Source organism: Engystomops pustulosus, chromosome 1, assembly GCF_040894005.1.
Source record: "Engystomops pustulosus chromosome 1, aEngPut4.maternal, whole genome shotgun sequence".
Taxonomy (NCBI): Eukaryota; Metazoa; Chordata; class Amphibia; order Anura; family Leptodactylidae; genus Engystomops; species Engystomops pustulosus.
This window is the reverse complement of record NC_092411.1, coordinates 243,376,840-243,395,123: the sequence shown is the minus strand read 5'-3', so window position 1 is coordinate 243,395,123 and position 18,284 is coordinate 243,376,840. Positions and strand designations below refer to the sequence as shown.

The window sequence follows — 18,284 nt, the reverse complement described above, 5'->3', positions numbered from 1 at the left end:
GAGAGAAAGCACACACCCCCGGCTCCGACATCGGCTGGATCGTAATTTCCCATCTGGGAGCAGGAGGAGGGGGAAGCTGAGAATATTAACTTTGTAAAAATGCTGGAGACACTCAGGCAGTCGGCACCCGAGCGCCTCCAGCACTTTTACAAGGTTAATATTTCTGTATTAAAAGATGCAAGAAAACTTATTAAAAACACCCCATCCCCCCCATATCCCCTAAATGGAACAAGCAACCCAATTAGGACACCAACACTATAAATTTTTCATGAATGCCAGTTCTAATAAAGCCTTAATTTGATATTTTTGAATCCCTAGGAATAAAACTTGTAGAGTACTTAGGAGAGTCTTGCGATTGTGTACAATAAAAAAAAAAAATTCATGCAGCATTAAATTAAAAAAAAAAAAAAAACCCTAACAAACCACACGATACTTCATATAATCATTTATTTGGTTTCCTTCATTTTTGGAAGGGACTGAAAAAGGAACTGGGACAGCAACATTTTTGGTTCTTACAAGATCAAAAACCGTTTAGCAAACATTTAACTTTAGTTTTAACAAGTCACATCATTTATGACAAAAAATTCACTTCAGTTTCATTGCGCAGCTAGAAAGGATATCAGCCTAGAATACAGTGCATCATCATAAATCACAGGTCTTTACATAGTGCAAACCATTGTTGTGCTTTTTATATACAACTCCCTTGTGCCTTGCATTTCTAAAAAAAAAAAAAAAAATATATGATACTGTACAAGGACACCTAAAAAGCCTTAAAACGTGTGGTTCTGACATTATCCCTTTTACCCTCCCTCCCAATAAGTAGACATTCCCTTAGTGAAATAAAACTAGATCCCCTCCATAGGTCGCAGCAATAATTGCACTTTAAGTTTCCATAGGACCGGCAGCCAAGAAAAATACGGTGTATCCCAGGCCTCTAGCAGCTTTCTGACAACAGTGACAGATGCTCCCCCCAATAAGAGAGCAATTCCTTTAAGAGGTGTAGTATACACAGTGCATTTACCAAAGTCTCGCCTACATGTACAAAAAAAATGTGGTAAAATATTACAGGTCACCATTTTAAAATACTCTGTATGACTTGTATACATCCCAGAACACAAGTTAGAACAATAGATCTTCTGTGCATTTAGTTTTAGGTGCAAGATGTTAGAAAAGGACTTGATTTGGCCAAGCAAATTGTTGGAGTTTTGGAATTAAAGTGTAAAAAGTCTTTCATACACAAACCAACATGTCGGGAGCAAAATCCAATTGATTGGAGACCGAAGTTCCAGATGCGACATTCTTAATAGGGTTGTCCCAATTCTTCACAATAAGGCCTAGCTTAAATATATTAGGTCACAGTACAAAAGACAACTAGATGGGTGACCTGTAAGGCATTGTAGAGAGGTCTTCATTATTATTCCTAGGACCAGTCAAGGTTTTCATAGAGGTTGTGTATAGATTACCATAAATGTGAACATTTTATACTTTGTTATTAGCATAAAGTTCCTCGATTTGGGCTTGGAAATATTTTCTGAGCTCGGGCCTCTTTGCCTTTAAGGTGGGGGTCAGCAGGCCATTTTGAATTGAAAACATTTCTGGGTGCAGAGCAATGTCTTTAACCTGGAACAATCCAAACACAATGTTACTTACAAAAGTACAAATCTTACCGCCTTTACATTATGACCAGGATTTTGTGCTCTTTGAGTTACAGAAAATGAAAGCAGTAGCACATTGTCAGCATCAGTAATGTCACCCTTTTCTTACCTGTTCAAATGTTTTCAAGCCCGCTTCTTTTCCCAATTTCAGTAAATCTTCCAGAACTACATTTTTAAAGTCCTATGAAGAAACAACAGATTGTGCATTAGTGAACCTGGCAGAAGTGTATGTAATATGTCTAGCTTATCTAAAAATTGCAAGGAATTTCAAGAGCCTTCATATTTACTCAGCTACTGCAAAAACGAAAGACTATGTGAAGTGGACATCCCAACTATTCCCTCCTGCAAAAGTCTGTATAGAGTATTCACAATATATTGGGGAATTCCATCTTGGAAATTTATGGCAAATCCACAGAATATACAACTGATATGTTTCTATAACTGTGCAGGTGGCCACGCATGTGGGCGATTCTATCCATTTATTTCTATGGTGCATTCACCCAGATACACATCTCTTTATTCATTATCCCCTTGGATGATTAATATCTACCTCTCGGAAACACACCCTTGAAATTTTGCATATCAAGTTCTCTTTCAAAGAAAAGGGAATTTTCCAAAGGGTTCCTCTAAACTGAGCTGATCACAAGATGATCTGTAGGGAATCTAAATGAGTACTGTTTCTTTGTAGAGGAAATAGCACGTTACATGGTGCTCTCTAATGTATAGACATGGCATGACCTATAAAAAGACAGATGCTGTTTGTTGCCAATATTCTATCCATGAAAAAGGGTTAGGTCAAAGTTTAAAAGGGGTATTCCCACAAAGACAAGATTCATAAATATACTCAGGATAACAAAATAAAACAGTCTCCAATTCACAAAAATACAGCATTTCACAGATCTAACCATATTGTTTTTCCTGTCTGACGCTGTACTGAGCTGCTCCCTGCAGTGGCCTCTACCCTTGCACTCCGAGACACACACTTCCTACCGGCAAACAGCACCATGAGGAGAGTAAAGTGACAAGCTACAGGCAGATAAGGTCTTTATCTGGCGACAGGAGGCAAAGCAGATCTGACAGCATGATGTGGCTGACATGTAGCAGAGTGGAGTATATGATTGTGTGTAATATGCATCTCATCTCACCAAATGAAAGGAGTATATAAATCTGTACCCTGATAATTTAAGCAGCATCTCATGGCACTAGATGGATAATACAGTGATGTGTCTGCTTTGAGAGCCCCCGCCCACACCCCAGAATTTTACACTGACCATTACGGAGTGATGGGAGCTGAAACAGCAATAAAAACTGAGTAAAATTGTAAAGCAAGGGGTTAAAATGATCCTTATCGTGTAATTACCACTAGGGGATTGACATTTGAGAATTTTCTTTCATGGGCAAACCCCTTTAAAACATTTATAATGTTTTAATCATAATCTTAAGAAAAAGGAGTGTAATTTCCAAGATACATTTATTATTTCCATCAGTTATGCCATTTTCAAGATAATCACAGTTTAATCCACATGCTAATGCAGTTGTTGCAACCAGCTTGTGTCCTCAGCGCCCACAGTACGGCCATTCCTGCCTAAATCACTATATGCTGTGTTTTGACCAACTCCTGGTCTTGGCTTATAAAGGACAATGCAAAATACTGAGCACAATATCACTGTGAATATAACCCCAATATAAAAAGGAGTTAAACTTACCTTATTCTTGCATAGTTCCTCATAGGAAAAGTTAAATTTCTTCTTTTTTGCCCAGTTGATTACATTATCAGGATCTGGAACCACAATGGCCACAAGGAAGGCCTGAAGAGAGAAAAAAAAAAAAAAAAAGTTATTTAGGAGATGTCCACCCCACAACCGATCACGCAAGTCACGTTGTCCCAGTTACCTGTAAACTCTCGCCATGTACAAAGACCTGCACCACCGCTTCACTCCTTGTGTAAATGTTCTCTATTTTTTCTGGTGCAATGTATTCACCCTGCGCCAATTTAAATATATGTTTCTTCCGGTCTATGATCTTTAAAGTACCGTTCTAGGAAAGAAAGAAAACATTTTTTTTTTTTAAATGCAACCCTCATCTTAATCTGTGTTCAGATAACATTCCAAAACCAACTTGTGACATACAGATTCAGTTTTGGAAAGCGTGTTTAATGCAAAGCAGGATTATAAACCCGTAAAAGGTGTATTATATAGGTCCTTATTTTTGGTAACTGTAAACCATTAACAACAAAAGATTACAGATTAAAGTAAACCTACCATTTGATTTAATGCATTATGAATCACTGGGTTGTGCTTGAAGGCAGAATAATCAATTGCTGCACCATCCCCCAGCTGCTGTGTATGAGTGATCTAGCCCAGGTTGATTAGTCATGTCTTGACTAACCTCCATTTGTATGTAGAAGCTCAGTGTCTAATGTGTTGATTTAGGCAGCCAGTCTGACCCAGCTGTACCAAGGTGCTGAATGTTATAATGGTTTTTTCCAACAAAACCACTCATTAACCAAGATATGATCCTGCATTAGTGTCTCAAGGCATGTTTGCTTCATAATGCATCAAATCAAATTGTAGGTTTTATTTAAGCAATTGGCATTTAGGACCAGGAAAAGCTCCTATAAACATATAAATGCAAGTATGTAATGAATGGTTAGTCAAGTCCAGAGACACGGAAATAGTTTATACCTAATAAATCTGTCCTCCAGTGATAAAGTTACATAAAAAGGGGTTGCCCAAAATGTTTAATGTTACTAGTGTCATTAAATGCAGTGATGTGTGACTATTAGTCATGGACAAGTGTAGTATTTCCATGCAGCAGAAAGTTGTTCCAAGCCCTTAAATCACAGCTTTTGGATATGTAAATCGCAATAAGGGACTTTTAGTGATGAGCGGCCACATTCAAATATTGGGTAATCCCCAGCATCAAGACTCCAATTCCTGTTCCGAATACAACACAAATGAGAAGTAGCGCTCTGTTGCTGATCTGTAATTCTCTTACCGGCAACCATTTCCCTATATCCCCTGTATGCAGCCAGCCGTCCTTATCCAAAGCTTCAGCAGTTTTCTCATCATCCTTTAAGTAACCTTGAAAGACATTTGACCCTTTCACACAAACCTATGAAAAGAAACATTAAATGTTAGAAATACAAGACAAACATTTCTTGCTGGAGCTTTAATAGTGGTTTTACTGGACCTACCTCTCCTTCTCCCTTGGCTGCAAAATAATTCATTTCATCCACATCCACCAACTTTACATAATTGCAGGGCATAGGGGCCCCAACGTGACCTGGAATAGAGGTAGATATATATAGTTGATGATCATTTCTACAAATTTGCCCCATGGAGTGGCAATTTTGTAATGTCACCGTTTATAGAGTGGTGTTTACAGCAGATACTAGTAATACATCTGGGACCTAAATAGCTGTAGTTTATACAAGTTCCTCATTTTGTGTTTTGCAAATGAAAGTTCAGTAAATTCATCTCTGGTTACCATAAGATTCAGTCTAAATATAGGGTCTGTTCTAAATCAATGTGATTTCCCTTCATGTTCTTCTCCAGGAAGCAAAAATCGCCAGTACATTACATTAGTGAAACACCCCAGCCAAAATAAATGGGCGAAGGTCTGTGGTACACTAGACGAAGAGCACTGGAGTTATATTTATAGAAATGTAAAATATTCCTCTAAGAATTGGAACCATAGATTAATTCAATTAAACATACGCTACAGAATTTATTACTCCCCAGACATACTATATAAGGCTAAACTCAGACAACTCGAGATGCAATAGGTGTCAGGAGGAGGGAGCAGATATTGCACATATTTTATGGAACTGCGTTAAAATAAGACAACTTTGGATGGAGATATATGAGTGCATCACGGAGAGATTGGAAATTAACTTAGTGTGTGACGCCTCAGTGGCTATTTTGGGACTCATCCCAGCTTCAGGGATATCCAAGGGGAAAAATCTTTTAGTACATAAATTATGTTTCAATGGGAGACTGTTGTTACTGATCAGAAACTGGAACGTGGGAAATAACCCCAAAATAAAAGAATGGCACACATTAGTTGAAAGAACAATGAACTACGAACTAACTCCTTTGGGATGTAGGATGGAAGGGAACCTAAAGGACAAGAAAGAATGCAATTACTGGTTGGAGTGGAGAAAACAATAAAATATGATTTGGTTTGAGTAATTTTTTTTTTCCCCCCTTTTCCTTCTTTCGTTGTTTTCTCCACCGGTGCTGGGGTAGGGAAGGGGGGAGGGGGTCTTGGGATTAGAATTATTGCACGAAATTCTGCACATGTTAAAATGTGGAAGAATTTAATAGCAATGCTTGGTTATCTTTTTTTATCTTTATGATACATGAAACAAAGTTTGTATTGTATCTGCAGATTATGTTGGAAAGATATGAAATTAAAAAACAAAACAAAAAAACACACTTTACATAATTGCAGGGCATAGGGGCCCCAACATGACCTGGAATAGAGGTAGATATATACAGTTGATGATCATTTCTACAAATTTACCCCATGGAGTGGCAATTTTGTAATGTCACATACATACACATATATATGAGTAGCGTTTACAGCAGATACTAGTAATATATCTGGGACCTAAATAGCTGTAGTGTATACAAGTTCCTCATTTTGTGTTTTGCAAATGAAAGTTCAGTAAATTCATCTCTGGTTACCATAAGATTCAGTCTAAATATAGGGTCTGTTCTAAATCAAATGTGATTTCCCTTCATGTTCTTCTCCAGGAAGCAAAATCGCCAGTACATTACATTAGTGAACTGCCCGAAATACAATTTCCTAATAAAGCAGCCTGTGTATAAGCCAAACAGCAAGTCCACACTGGCATCAAGGTTGATTCTTTTTTGAGACAATTTCTTAATCAGATTTTTTTTGCCTCTGAAAATAAGGATACCATTTTCTGATCCGAATAGGGAATCTTTATGGTAATGTTCAGGGTCTTTACTATACTCTGTGGGCTTAAGTGTTGGCACACAAGAGGTATAGTAGAATGAACTACAATAAAAGTTACTGAAGGTTCAAAATATTTAACCAGATTTACGAGATGTGGGCGAGTACTAACAGGTTTGTATCAAGTACCCTGTACTTACAAGTTTATATTCCAAAAAAATAATGCAGAGGAAAGATTATACTTTTCCCTTTACACTTTTGCCATTTTTCCTGCTCCTTTGTTCTCCTGCAGTGAGCAAGTTTGTAACAAACAGACCAATAAGGACAGGGGCTAATTAACCCTTTATACCTAGAGAATATTTCACTTGATGATTCTCCTCTGTAAGATAAGGTCTTTCCAGTGACTAAAAAGTTAAAGGGAATCAATCACCCTTTAAACTACTAGCCCCCTCAGGTAGGGTGTGAAATATTTCCCCCTTAAGCGAAATCATAATTGTTTACCCATTTATTTAAAAAAAAAAAAAAAAAAAAAAAAAAGGGAAAATAAAGAAAAAGAGCAGTGAAAAGTCATATTTGCCCAAGATTAGTCAAGTTTAGAGGCTGCAGGGGGGGGGGGGGGCTTTACTTTAGATGTCCACATCTTCAATGCTATAGTATAAAGAAACATGCATTTGGGGTCCTATTAAAGCAGATAATCTAATCTTGCATTTGGCTTGATCAATTCAATGAGCAACAGAACCAGAGGTACAAGCATTGGATTTTTATTTGGCTGCTCGGCGCTTATCCTCTTACCCTAATTAAAACCACTCGGATCAGAGATTAAATAAGATATGTTTCTGCATCAGTAGCTACAGCATTCTCAAGGTATTTTTGGTTTATAAAGGAAATCTACCATTTGATTTTATGCATTAAAATACAGAAAAAGTAGCAAATACTGGAGATCTTTTACTCACAGAAGAACATTTCCTACCTGCAGTCCAGTCACCAGGAACAGTCAGTGAACAACCAGCAGTGCACTCCGTCTGCCCATAACCTTCATAAAACTGATTAAAAAAAAATATTATAAAAGCTCTTAGTCTTTAGAACACAATGTAGAAAAGGGAAATGTATATAGCAGGAGCAATACAAAATCAGGTTTTTTTTAATAACTAAATAGCTCCTATTACGAATATCAATGTAAGCTATCCATATATAAACATGGCTTAGATTCTGTCCATAATACAGCACAATACTTTAACTGCAGGGGCCACATTTTGCAGTATGAAAACTACAAAGTACATACTCTTTAGTTAGCAGCAGTAACACACCACCAAATCCCCTCTCACTCGCCGGGTGATTTGGCAGGCAAGTCTACCATGGTTTACAGTAGCAAACTTATTAAAAGCTAAAAGGTATTTTACCAAATAAATACAATGCTACTCTTGTAAATGGTGACATCTTGTAGTGGACACAGCTGCAATACCACATTAAAGGGGTTATCAGAGCTTAGGAATAATTTAGGGTCAGGCTGGGGCGGGCTATTTAAAAATAATAAACGTGTACTTACCTCCTCTGGAGCTGCTAATGTACCGTGCCGCGGTCCGTCTGATCTGTGCGTCGGTTTGTTTGCAAGGGCAGACAGGGAGCTTCCGGTTGGCCGGAGGCTCCCGTCCGACAGTGCTTAAAATGCTGAAAGATAGCGGCTGATGGGAGGAGCCGGCCTCCTCACCAGCCGGAAGCTCCCTGTGCAAGGCTTCTGTGCCCCTGTAATCAAACAGGGGCACAGATCAGACGGATCGCAGCATAGGACATCAGCGGAGCTGGAGGTGGTAAGTACACGTTTATTTTTAAATAGCCTGGCCCGGCTCCAAGTAAGTTTTTATTCCTAGATAACCCCTTTAAGCCCATGGACAACAGTAGTAATATAAGGCCCTTGTTATAATCATGACAACCACAAGAAGAGATTTCTGCTTTCAATATGATAATGGAAAAAAGTATATATGTGTTCTAGTGCCATTTGTAACCAATGAGATTTAGGAATTTACTAAATGAAAAAAAAAAAAATCTGAGCTTACCTGACAGCCAAGAGCCGCCCTTAAGAACGTGAGGACAGTAGGGGATACCGGAGCAGCACCAGTTATCATTAGTCGTACTCTTCCCCCGAGACTGTCCTAGAAGGAAAAAAAAAAAAAAAAAAAAAAAAAAAGGAATAAAGCAGTGTTAGAAGGTATGCATAAAGAAAAAAATACGAAGCCACCCTCAACACATTTTACAGATGCCCAGTTATCTAGAAAACGAATGTGAAAAAACAAAGATTCTAACTATGGATTTAACAACGAAGGCAAACAAGGAGCCTCCAACAGTTAATCCCACGCACAAAAACCAGAGCTCGGCCATCATAAAAGTACCCATAAGCATTCATATGTCTGGATCTTGATAAAGATGGTTTGGTAACCTATGGAAAAGTCAGTCCCTCAGAAGTAAATAGAGATGTGGATATGCCACTACCAGCAGGAGTCATTTGGTAGTATGAATGCACTCACACACATAGTATGTGTTAAACAGGCTAATCTACTTTCTACGTATGTGTAAAAAGCATCTATACAATAACAGGTGTATAAAAATAAAAAATAATACACATGCCTCGACCTCTTTACATCTACCTGTAGAAACCTGATCACCAAAGTAAACCTTCAGGCTGGGGAGGGAAAGCTGTATCAATTGAGAGCTTAGAGAGAAGAAAAAAAAAATTGGGGTGTTGCGTCCCTACCTGAACTTTTTGAAATATTAGTTTGTCCCAAAGACTATCCTTTCGGATAATTCCACTCCGAAGTTCTGCCTCTTTTCTTTTGGAAGCAAATTCCAACAGCCAGCGTTTTAAAGTAGTATTTGCTTGTCCGAAGATCTGAATGTAAGAATTAAGAAATGTAAAGAGGCGTGCATATATATTACACACGAATACACACTTCTAATACTGAAATATTTACCCGGTCAAACATCCTATTCAACAGGCGAGGAACAACTGGGAAAATTGTGGGTTGCAAAACTTTCAAGTCATCCATTAACAATCGAATGTCTCCTTGGAAGAAGCCTATTCTTGCTCCATGGCAAAGTACTACACACTGAAACCAGAAGATTTTAAAGTTATACATGTAAAAATGCAACAATGGATAAAGTTTGTTTAAACCATAACAGTCTTGTGCCACACTAAAAATCTTTCCAAAACCTAAAAATAGATAAAATGTAAGTGGTGCACACAGGTACCACATTTGTCGGATTATAAGGCGCACCATCAATAAATGCCCGCTAAAATGTCTTGGTTCATATATAAGGTGCACCGGATTATAAGGATGAATGACCAGCAAGTGGCAGACCTGTGCACAGTTCAAGGCAGCTGTCGTCTGTAAGTACGTTTCATATAGGAGGCACACTGAGAAAATCAAAAGGATTTTTTGTGCATCTTATAGTCCGAAAAATACGGTAATATGGTGGCTATTAGTTTCTATAATAAAAAAATAATAGCTTCAAATCTAGAGGGCCTACACAAAATAAAGTTTTTTTTTTTAAATTTTTGATTACACAAACTATGGCCGATTTAGTAATACTAGGGTGTGGTATATGGCTGAGAAGAGAATGTTTTCTATGTGTAATCCAGACACGTCCCATCTCTTGCATGATCATTATTCCAAACAATAGATTTTTCCCCTCACTTATCAATTAAGTATTAGGTAAATTGTTTGGTGTGGAGCCTACATAATAGAAATACCTTATTGAATATAATTGCATCCTTCTAGAAGACTATGTATATGGGTGTGAGGAGATAAACATGTTGGGTAATATTTCTAGTACATGTTGTACTAAAAAAGCATTTTCCCCTACGACTTGCCAAATTCCTTCCACCTTTATTTCTTCAACTTCGATTACTTTCCTGTTTCCCTCATCCTCCCGCAGGAAACATGTAGGGACCTCATATCCCGGCTGTACAGAGTTATTATCCACTCACATCAAACGGACAACCACACTGGCAAGGGTACAATGTGAGAGGAACCTTGGTCCTGAGACCACAGGGACCATCCTCCATCCAATATGGTCCTGTCCTGTGGTTTTTAGCTTGTCCCGGGAACAGGTTCGTAAATTCCGTTTCGTAAATTAGGGAGTGGCTGTTTGGATGAAAGTGGTGAATAACACCCTCCACTCAAAATGTGGTTATTTATTCATAGGAATAAGGATAGGAGGTTCCATGTCATATGGGACAAATGGCTTGACTCCCACTCTACTGCAGTTCCCCAAGTTTCATATTTGTTCATTTTTACAAGGGCATGTGCTACTCTTTGAGCCCATTGTTGTACAGCGCACTGCACATTTTAGACTGTAAACGTGCTGGGCCTTTCCATATGTCTTTTTTTTTTTTACTGTGGAGACTATTTGTCTATGATAGCAGACAAATTATGCATATTGTATAGTTGTACACGGCTTCCTGCTTTTTTCTCCTCTATGTGTGGTCCTGAGAGACCACCATTTATGTGCATTGCATCTCCAAATGTCTTTTAATAGACAACACCCCCCCCCCCCCCCCAACAAGATTGTTTAAATTCCCTTTACGGAAGACACAGCCTACATTTCCCCTCACAAATTTGTATATTCATATGTAGTGGTATGTGTGTTCCTGTAACTAGATCAATCCCTTCTGCAGTCTTCCAGCACATGATTATTTTTGCTCCTGTGTTGGACATGATTACCACAGCTAGCACACAACCCTGCGTATTCCTAAGCGCTCACACATGGCCGTTTTTACGCAGTTTCTATTCCTGCCCAAATTTGCTGCAGTCTTATTGATTGTTCTAGGATTGCATGCAAGTCCTCTCTGAGGGTAAAGTAACCTTCCATTTGTCCTACCTGGACAAGTTGCATGTTGTCATGGTGCAATTATATTCTTTGTAAACCGCCAAAAATTGTATATATTTATATAAATAATGCAACTTTTTTACCATTAAAGTTGGGGTTAGGCTGCAGGGACCCCCGACTTCATGAAGGTGAATGAACCAACTCTTGTCAAAACCCTATTTTGCAAAAACCTCTCCATTCTCATGCATGGAAGAGCTTCAGATGCAAACATTTCCAAAAACTACAAGAGTGGAGGATTTATGAAAGGTCATGATTTCATTTAGAAAATGCACAAATTTTATTTAATTTGGTGAAGGTGGTTATAAAGGTGACATAGCATACCAACTAAAGCTGGGTTCACATCACTTTTTTTTTTAAAGAACAGGGGAAACACTAGGGCAACATATCACACTATATAAAGGATACGTCTGTGCCGTATGTTGTAAGGAAACATCGTAATTTCACCAGCATACCCTTACAATGTAAGCGAAATGTGCAAAAACCGTGATGTGAACCTAGCCCAATAGGGTTTATTGGAATAAGTGCGCCTTTCGTAAATGTCCAACACTACACATCTATATACACATATACAACCTAATCTACTTACAACCTACCTTCTATGGTCTAATTTAATCTATGGGAACATCCACATAAGAGACTATAGGTGATCTTACCTGTACCAGTCTCTCGAACATGTGTGCCATAGGCAAATAGGATACATGTATATCACTGGCGTTCAGAGTAAGCAAGCTCTGGAAAATATGACAAAAAGTGCTGAGCACACAAGACATAAACCGTACTTTGTGCCTACCTCCACAACTCTCTCAAACATATGCGCCAGCGGCAAGAAAGAGATGAGAACATCCTGAGTAGAAGGAAACGCCAAGTCCTGCACACCAGAAGGAAGAAGTAGCACAACAAAAGACTGTTTTTCAATTACGCAAAGTAAATTACATAGATCAGGAAAATGATTAATTGATTTGCATGCACAAATTCCCAGAAGGAAAAAAGTTTAGTATAAGGTAAAAAGAGAAGAAGATGTTCAACATACATGCTGCACTATGGTTGTAACTTGAAGTTGCTAGTGCCCCATTGCAAAAATCTTTAGAAGGTCCTCCAAAACCTAAGAAGAAATACTAAAACTTCTCATACGGAGTAGACACCTTATGTACCAAGGTGAACCCATGTGACCACAAACTCTGCACCCTTCAAGTTACACCCCTTCTGCTGATGGGTCCGCTTTGAAAGAAAAGCTTTTTATAGTACAGCAGAGGCTGGTGCTAGTCCACCCTCTCATGATAAAGAAGCATTCTGTAGAATGTTTGACACTTGCATCACATGTATACATTAAAGTGGAGGTAATAAGAAAAAATAAAGATGTCAACATAGCCTTATGCCAAACATTAATACAAGATGGAGTCAAAGTTTAAAGGGGTTTTCCCACAAAACAAGTTGGGCTAAATTCACAGGATAGGGCCTAACTTGCCGATTGGTGGAGGTGTCAGTGATGAGACCCCCCCAGATCAGGAGAACGAGTTGGGGTCCCAGGTATCTCCGTCCAACCCCTCTTTGCTCCCCAAATTAATGGAGTAGATGGCCGCACGTGACCATTCCACTCCATTCATCTCAGGAACGATGAGGGGTCCGACGTAGGTACCTGGGACCCCTCGTTCTCATGATCTGTGGAGCGTCTCATCACAGATCAGCAAGTTATATGTGTTTTATAAAGGGTCACATAAAAGCAAAGAAAGAATGTAACCTCTTTTACATCTTCAAAGCAGACGCCATAAAACCATAGCAAACGTATGACTCATTAACCACACAACAGGCTGCATGTCTGTGTGATCTGTTATGATGCAAGGCTAACCTGAATTAGGCCACGGTTTAGTTTTTAGGACATCTACCATTAATAGTATACCCTGTAAATAAGCTATACTGATTTTATCATGCTGTGGAAGACTGAGGGTACAATTCAGACAAGCAAAATGAGAGACCCCATTAATAAAGCAATAGTTACACTTGCACATGGTCATGCAGAATCTCATGCTGGACACAGAAAAACCACAAACAATTACCTCCGTAACTTTAAGGAAGGCAGCGCTGTTGCTCACAATATTCTTGTGAGTAAGCATTGCACCCTTTGGGTTTCCTATTACAGGAGAATAAAAAAAAGGTAGAAGAGAAAACATTTCACTTTTTGATAAAATCATCAGGTTTTTAATTTTACTAGGTTAGCAACTTGACAAGTTGTATGCGTCATGTCACCAACCCCATATACAAAATGGTAATGTAAAATTATAAAGTTATATATAATATCATGATTACAGTGCTAGTGCTGATGTCCTGCAGCAAAGTACCACTGATGCTTAGAGCCGCATACTCATCACTGGTCTGTACGTGAAATCGGGCAGCGTGCATGTGCTGGGAATCATGGACTGACCCCTGTTGGGCATCTTGTCAACTCTACTCCGTATTTGCGTTTTCCATTTTGGGCATTTCTACCCCAAATACAGAGTATAAGGTCTTAATGACCTGACATGTCACCGGCACCACTAGTTTTTCTACTTTTAGCACATCCATCAATATAAAGGTTCTAGCTGAACACTCCAATAACACATTTTGCGTCACATTAAAAACACAGTTTGAGCCAGCAATAATAAAAAAAATTGTGAAAAGGAGCTCACAATAAGATTACGTAGAATAGGATATTGCTGCATATAGCGCAGGTAAAAATCTAAATTGTGTTGTCTAGGAAACTCAATTTAATATAGACTAAACTTCCTTTGAAAGGAAATATATATTATTACATATTGCAATATTAATATTACCTGTTGTCCCACTTGTAAAGCAAACTACGGCCAGATCTTCAGGATTTGGGGGCTATAAGAAATACATTTTAAAATGTCAAATCTAAGCACACGCACCAGTTTCTGGTCATCAATAAATTGCCAATTTATATATACACCATATAACTCACCTTTGGTTTCTCATGATGAGACCTTCCTTCTTCCTGTATGGGAGGACAAAGGAAATAAAATTTTGAATACATTCTGAGAAATGAGCAGATTACTTAATATAATGGCAGTGGGAACATCCTGGCCTGTTCATTTGGTCTATAAATCATTAGTGTAATTTTGATGTACCGCCATAAGCAAAATCATTCCTTTACCTACTAGAAGATGGTGGGGTGGACCATTCAACATCAATGTGAGAACAAAGACAAAAGGAAATCACACTACCAATTTATACTGAGCAGACATCACACTTGTTTATGGCCATATAAAACTAGGAAACGTTTATTAGCCAATTCTTTACAAAAAGGCACCAGTTGGTAAGTGCAAAACTATTCAACAAAACCAATGCTTTATCTCAGTGTGTCTCAATGTGTGTGCATAGAGTTCATTGCATATCACTTCTACAAAGAATTCCTTTCAAGTAAATTATGTAGTTATGTAAACAGACACGGCCACATTTTTTCTTCATTTAGCAGCCTCAGGTCGCCTTAAAACTTCCAATCCTTTTGAGATTGTACGACCTTTGACCCATGACCAGACTATGAATCCCATGCACCACCTGGAGCGGACCGAAGGCACTGGGCCTCCAATACATATATCATTTCCCCTTCTGCCGACACAACCAATATCCATAAACTGAATCACATACTCACCTCAAGGTCTCTCAGGCTGATAATTTCGACACCACATTTCTTGCCTCGCTCTACAAGATCCTCCTCGAAGGGATCCATAAGCACAACTGTACGAAGGCCAGGGGTGTCTCCCTTTTCCACATTGCCCAGTAGTAATTTTGCCTTTTCAGTGTTGTCACAGAACACCAGTGAGATCTCAGCTAGAAGTAGTAAAATACATTATTAAAACAATTCTCCATTGTTTTACAGTTCAGACCATCCAGCCAAGAAACAAATTAAAACTTTTTAAAATCTCTACAGGAGCCACAACGAAATGTATTCAGTCTAAAGAGCCATTACATGGAGTCAGAACAAATATAAAACAAGGAAGACTTTAATTAACAGCACAAATTCCCTCTGAATGCAGTATAAACCTGATAAGCCAGAAAAGCAAGTACCTTTGTTTATAATATAGGTAATGGCCTCAGCTCCAAGGGTGTCGTAGAGAGGCACAGCCACCATGGAGTAGGTGTAGCAGCCCAATTCTGTGATGATCCACTGTAAACAGAAGAGGCAGAGTTAATTACTAAACATTGGCAAGATACAGCCTGACATTTTTAGTACAACCTTAACATAGCTCTGGTTGCACAGTATACAGTGCACACCACTAGCTTATTAAATAGAATAAGGTAGAAATTGAGCAAAAAAATTCTCATAATAAATACACAAGTTACAAATATGAATGTATTAGTTAAAGATGGAAGAGATCAACAACCAATCTGATGCTTAAAAATATTAAAGGGCATCTAGCACCAGGATGAAGGACTGTATGCAAATTAGCCTGAGGGGCTTTATTCTCCATAGATGTTAATGGAGTCCCTCAGGCTCATTTGCATACAGCCTTTTATCCTGGTGGTAGAGGGGGAGATTTATCACAAAATTCTAAAGTAAAAATGTTGCCCATGGAAACCAGAATATCCGACAAGTTAATCTACCAGTGAGCCCCAAGACCTGCACAATTTGTGCAGAAATCTGCATTTTGTGCATGTCAATCACCCCATGATATTTGGGTAGATTATCTAGCAGGCTTCCAAGTTAATTTTTAAGTGACAGAGGACACAAATATAAATATATAACCAACTGGTGTCCTTCCTCCCTCATTGATTTTTTTTTTTTTTAAATCAAGATGATGTTTATTGATTTTTATAACAAACAATTACATTACACAGTCAGTTGTATGTACTTTATAAGGAGACATCTACAGAGTCGGCCATGCATGGCAAGCATTATCCTTTGATCCTGAAGTACAACAAACTTAAGGATATTGTCCACGGCATAAAGAATTACATAAACAAAATGCAGTAACAAAGATGGCGGCCCACTGTGGCGGGCCGCCATGAAAAGATTTTACTGTTGGTTCCTAGGCATATCCAACACTGGACACAATAGAGTAATTCTAGACATCCAATATATCACATTATAAAACTGAAACCTGAAAAGAAAATGGAAAATATATATCATACCTCTGGCCTGTTTTGTGCAAAAATGCCAATAAATTGTTCAGAACTTGGTTTACAGCCCCTGTGCAGCAAGGCGGACCCCAGATACTCAGCCCTATCCGACACCTTAAAAATACAAAAAAGACACAGCAGTTATGGCACATGGAAATAAATAATCCAAGACTGGGGGCTGGACCTCATGTCATCATACAGACATAAGGGTAACCAATAATTAAAATGTAAATGTGTTCCCATTTCAGCAAATTAATGAATGTTATTGTATGTTGAACATTTATACAATTTTCCAATATGCTTTGTATCAATTCTACAGTTATCTAGATCTCGGCTTGCCGGCATTCTATAGAAAACTTCTAGGTTTATTTCCAGTAATAATAAAAAAAAAAGTGGTCACACATTAGGAAGGTACTCAATAAAGAATAACTTAATACTGAGAAAAAGCACATAACCCCTAAGAGTTGGTTGGGCCGATTGAAGCCCCCTGGGGTGATGGAACGCCATATGGTCATCTAGAGGGCAGTGATACACGTTCCGTTTATCGATTTCTACTAGTCCAGCTCTAACGTTATGGAGCTCCATGCCCATCACAGCATCAAGTACTTTTGATTCCCATTAGGGGCTGGTTATTAGACTATAATATACAACCCAACATTACCTCTTTATAAGAGATCCACTGATATGGCTGATTAGGTTTCCTATGTCCCAGACAAGGTCCATTGTCTAGAAAAGGAAATTAATACATTTTAGCAAAGCAATTTTCATAAAAAAAAATAATATAAATATATATATATATATATATATTTCAGAAAGACACCAGTTGACCCCCATGCAATAAAAAAAAATGGCTAAAATGCCATAATCATAGGGGAGGGAATTCCAGAACAGCGTAAAGTAACTTCCCTTCACCTTCCATTTTTTTGTAGTGTAAACTTAACCGAAGGGCTCACTCAGACAAGAGTTTTTCAAATACTATATATACCCATTGATTTCTATGGGTCTGTTCACGTCTTTCACGGATGTGCAGCCCATGGGGGAGTAGCATGTACTCCGTAATAGTCAATGGATCAGCAAAAATAAATGAAGGGCACACAGATCCGTATGTGGTCCTTTTTGTCTCAAGCATTGCTAGGCAACAAACTGGGCTGAGCAGGAAGTAGATCAGTAATCAAGTTTTTTTGCGGATGTGAAAATAAAATTATGGATATTATACGGACTGCAGACAGGTATCACATATTGGGTTTTTGCCAACTTACTGATCAGTGGGGAAGTCTCAGTGATTACATCCCTGCAGATCACAAGAATGGGGGGGTCCAGTGTACCACTGTCGACCCACTCGTTCTCATGACCCCTACCAATCAGTAAGTTACACCCTGTCCACAGAATATGGCCCAACTTGTTTTGTGGGAAAACCCCTTTATTAGTTTACTGTATGTGTATATATGCCAAAGTAAAAAGTTTAGTTTTATGACCTCAAGGCAGATATAAAAGAATATAAGAAGAGCACTTCCCAAAACAGAAAAACTTACTTGATACTCTCAGTCCTCTTTGAAACACTTCATACACAGTTCTGACATCATCATAATAGTAAGTGATGACCTCATCATTGTCCAACATCGTGGATCTTCGAGCATTTTCATGTCCCTAGGTAAAAAAAAAAAAAAAATAAAAAAAAATGTAGGATTAGGAAGACTTACACAAAGT

At 38.4% G+C, this 18,284-nt stretch overlaps 1 protein-coding gene across 3 annotated transcripts in view; it reads right to left on the bottom strand.

Annotated features, from left to right (window-relative positions):
• Nucleotides 1-430: 430 nt before the first annotated feature.
• ACSL1 (acyl-CoA synthetase long chain family member 1) overlaps nt 431-18,284 on the bottom strand; it is a 40,773-nt gene continuing 22,919 nt past the window's right edge. For 2 of the 3 annotated variants that reach the window (XM_072122971.1, XM_072122976.1), the window contains exons 3-21: nt 18,110-18,224; nt 17,239-17,303; nt 16,590-16,691; nt 15,525-15,624; nt 15,109-15,287; nt 14,419-14,451; nt 14,270-14,321; nt 13,517-13,590; nt 12,253-12,330; nt 9,545-9,679; nt 9,328-9,462; nt 8,633-8,728; nt 7,549-7,621; nt 4,852-4,940; nt 4,653-4,769; nt 3,549-3,692; nt 3,362-3,463; nt 1,765-1,836; nt 431-1,620 (exon numbers count right to left, since the gene is read on the bottom strand). In XM_072122971.1, coding sequence (XP_071979072.1) covers nt 1,480-1,620; nt 1,765-1,836; nt 3,362-3,463; nt 3,549-3,692; nt 4,653-4,769; nt 4,852-4,940; nt 7,549-7,621; nt 8,633-8,728; nt 9,328-9,462; nt 9,545-9,679; nt 12,253-12,330; nt 13,517-13,590; nt 14,270-14,321; nt 14,419-14,451; nt 15,109-15,287; nt 15,525-15,624; nt 16,590-16,691; nt 17,239-17,303; nt 18,110-18,224 — 1,902 coding nt within the window. In that variant the 3' untranslated portion in view covers nt 431-1,479. Of the gene's footprint in view, nt 1,621-1,764; nt 1,837-3,361; nt 3,464-3,548; nt 3,693-4,652; nt 4,770-4,851; nt 4,941-7,548; nt 7,622-8,632; nt 8,729-9,327; nt 9,463-9,544; nt 9,680-12,115; nt 12,194-12,252; nt 12,331-13,516; nt 13,591-14,269; nt 14,322-14,418; nt 14,452-15,108; nt 15,288-15,524; nt 15,625-16,589; nt 16,692-17,238; nt 17,304-18,109; nt 18,225-18,284 lie in introns of all 3 variants that reach the window. The other variant, XM_072122980.1, reaches the window with a different exon arrangement.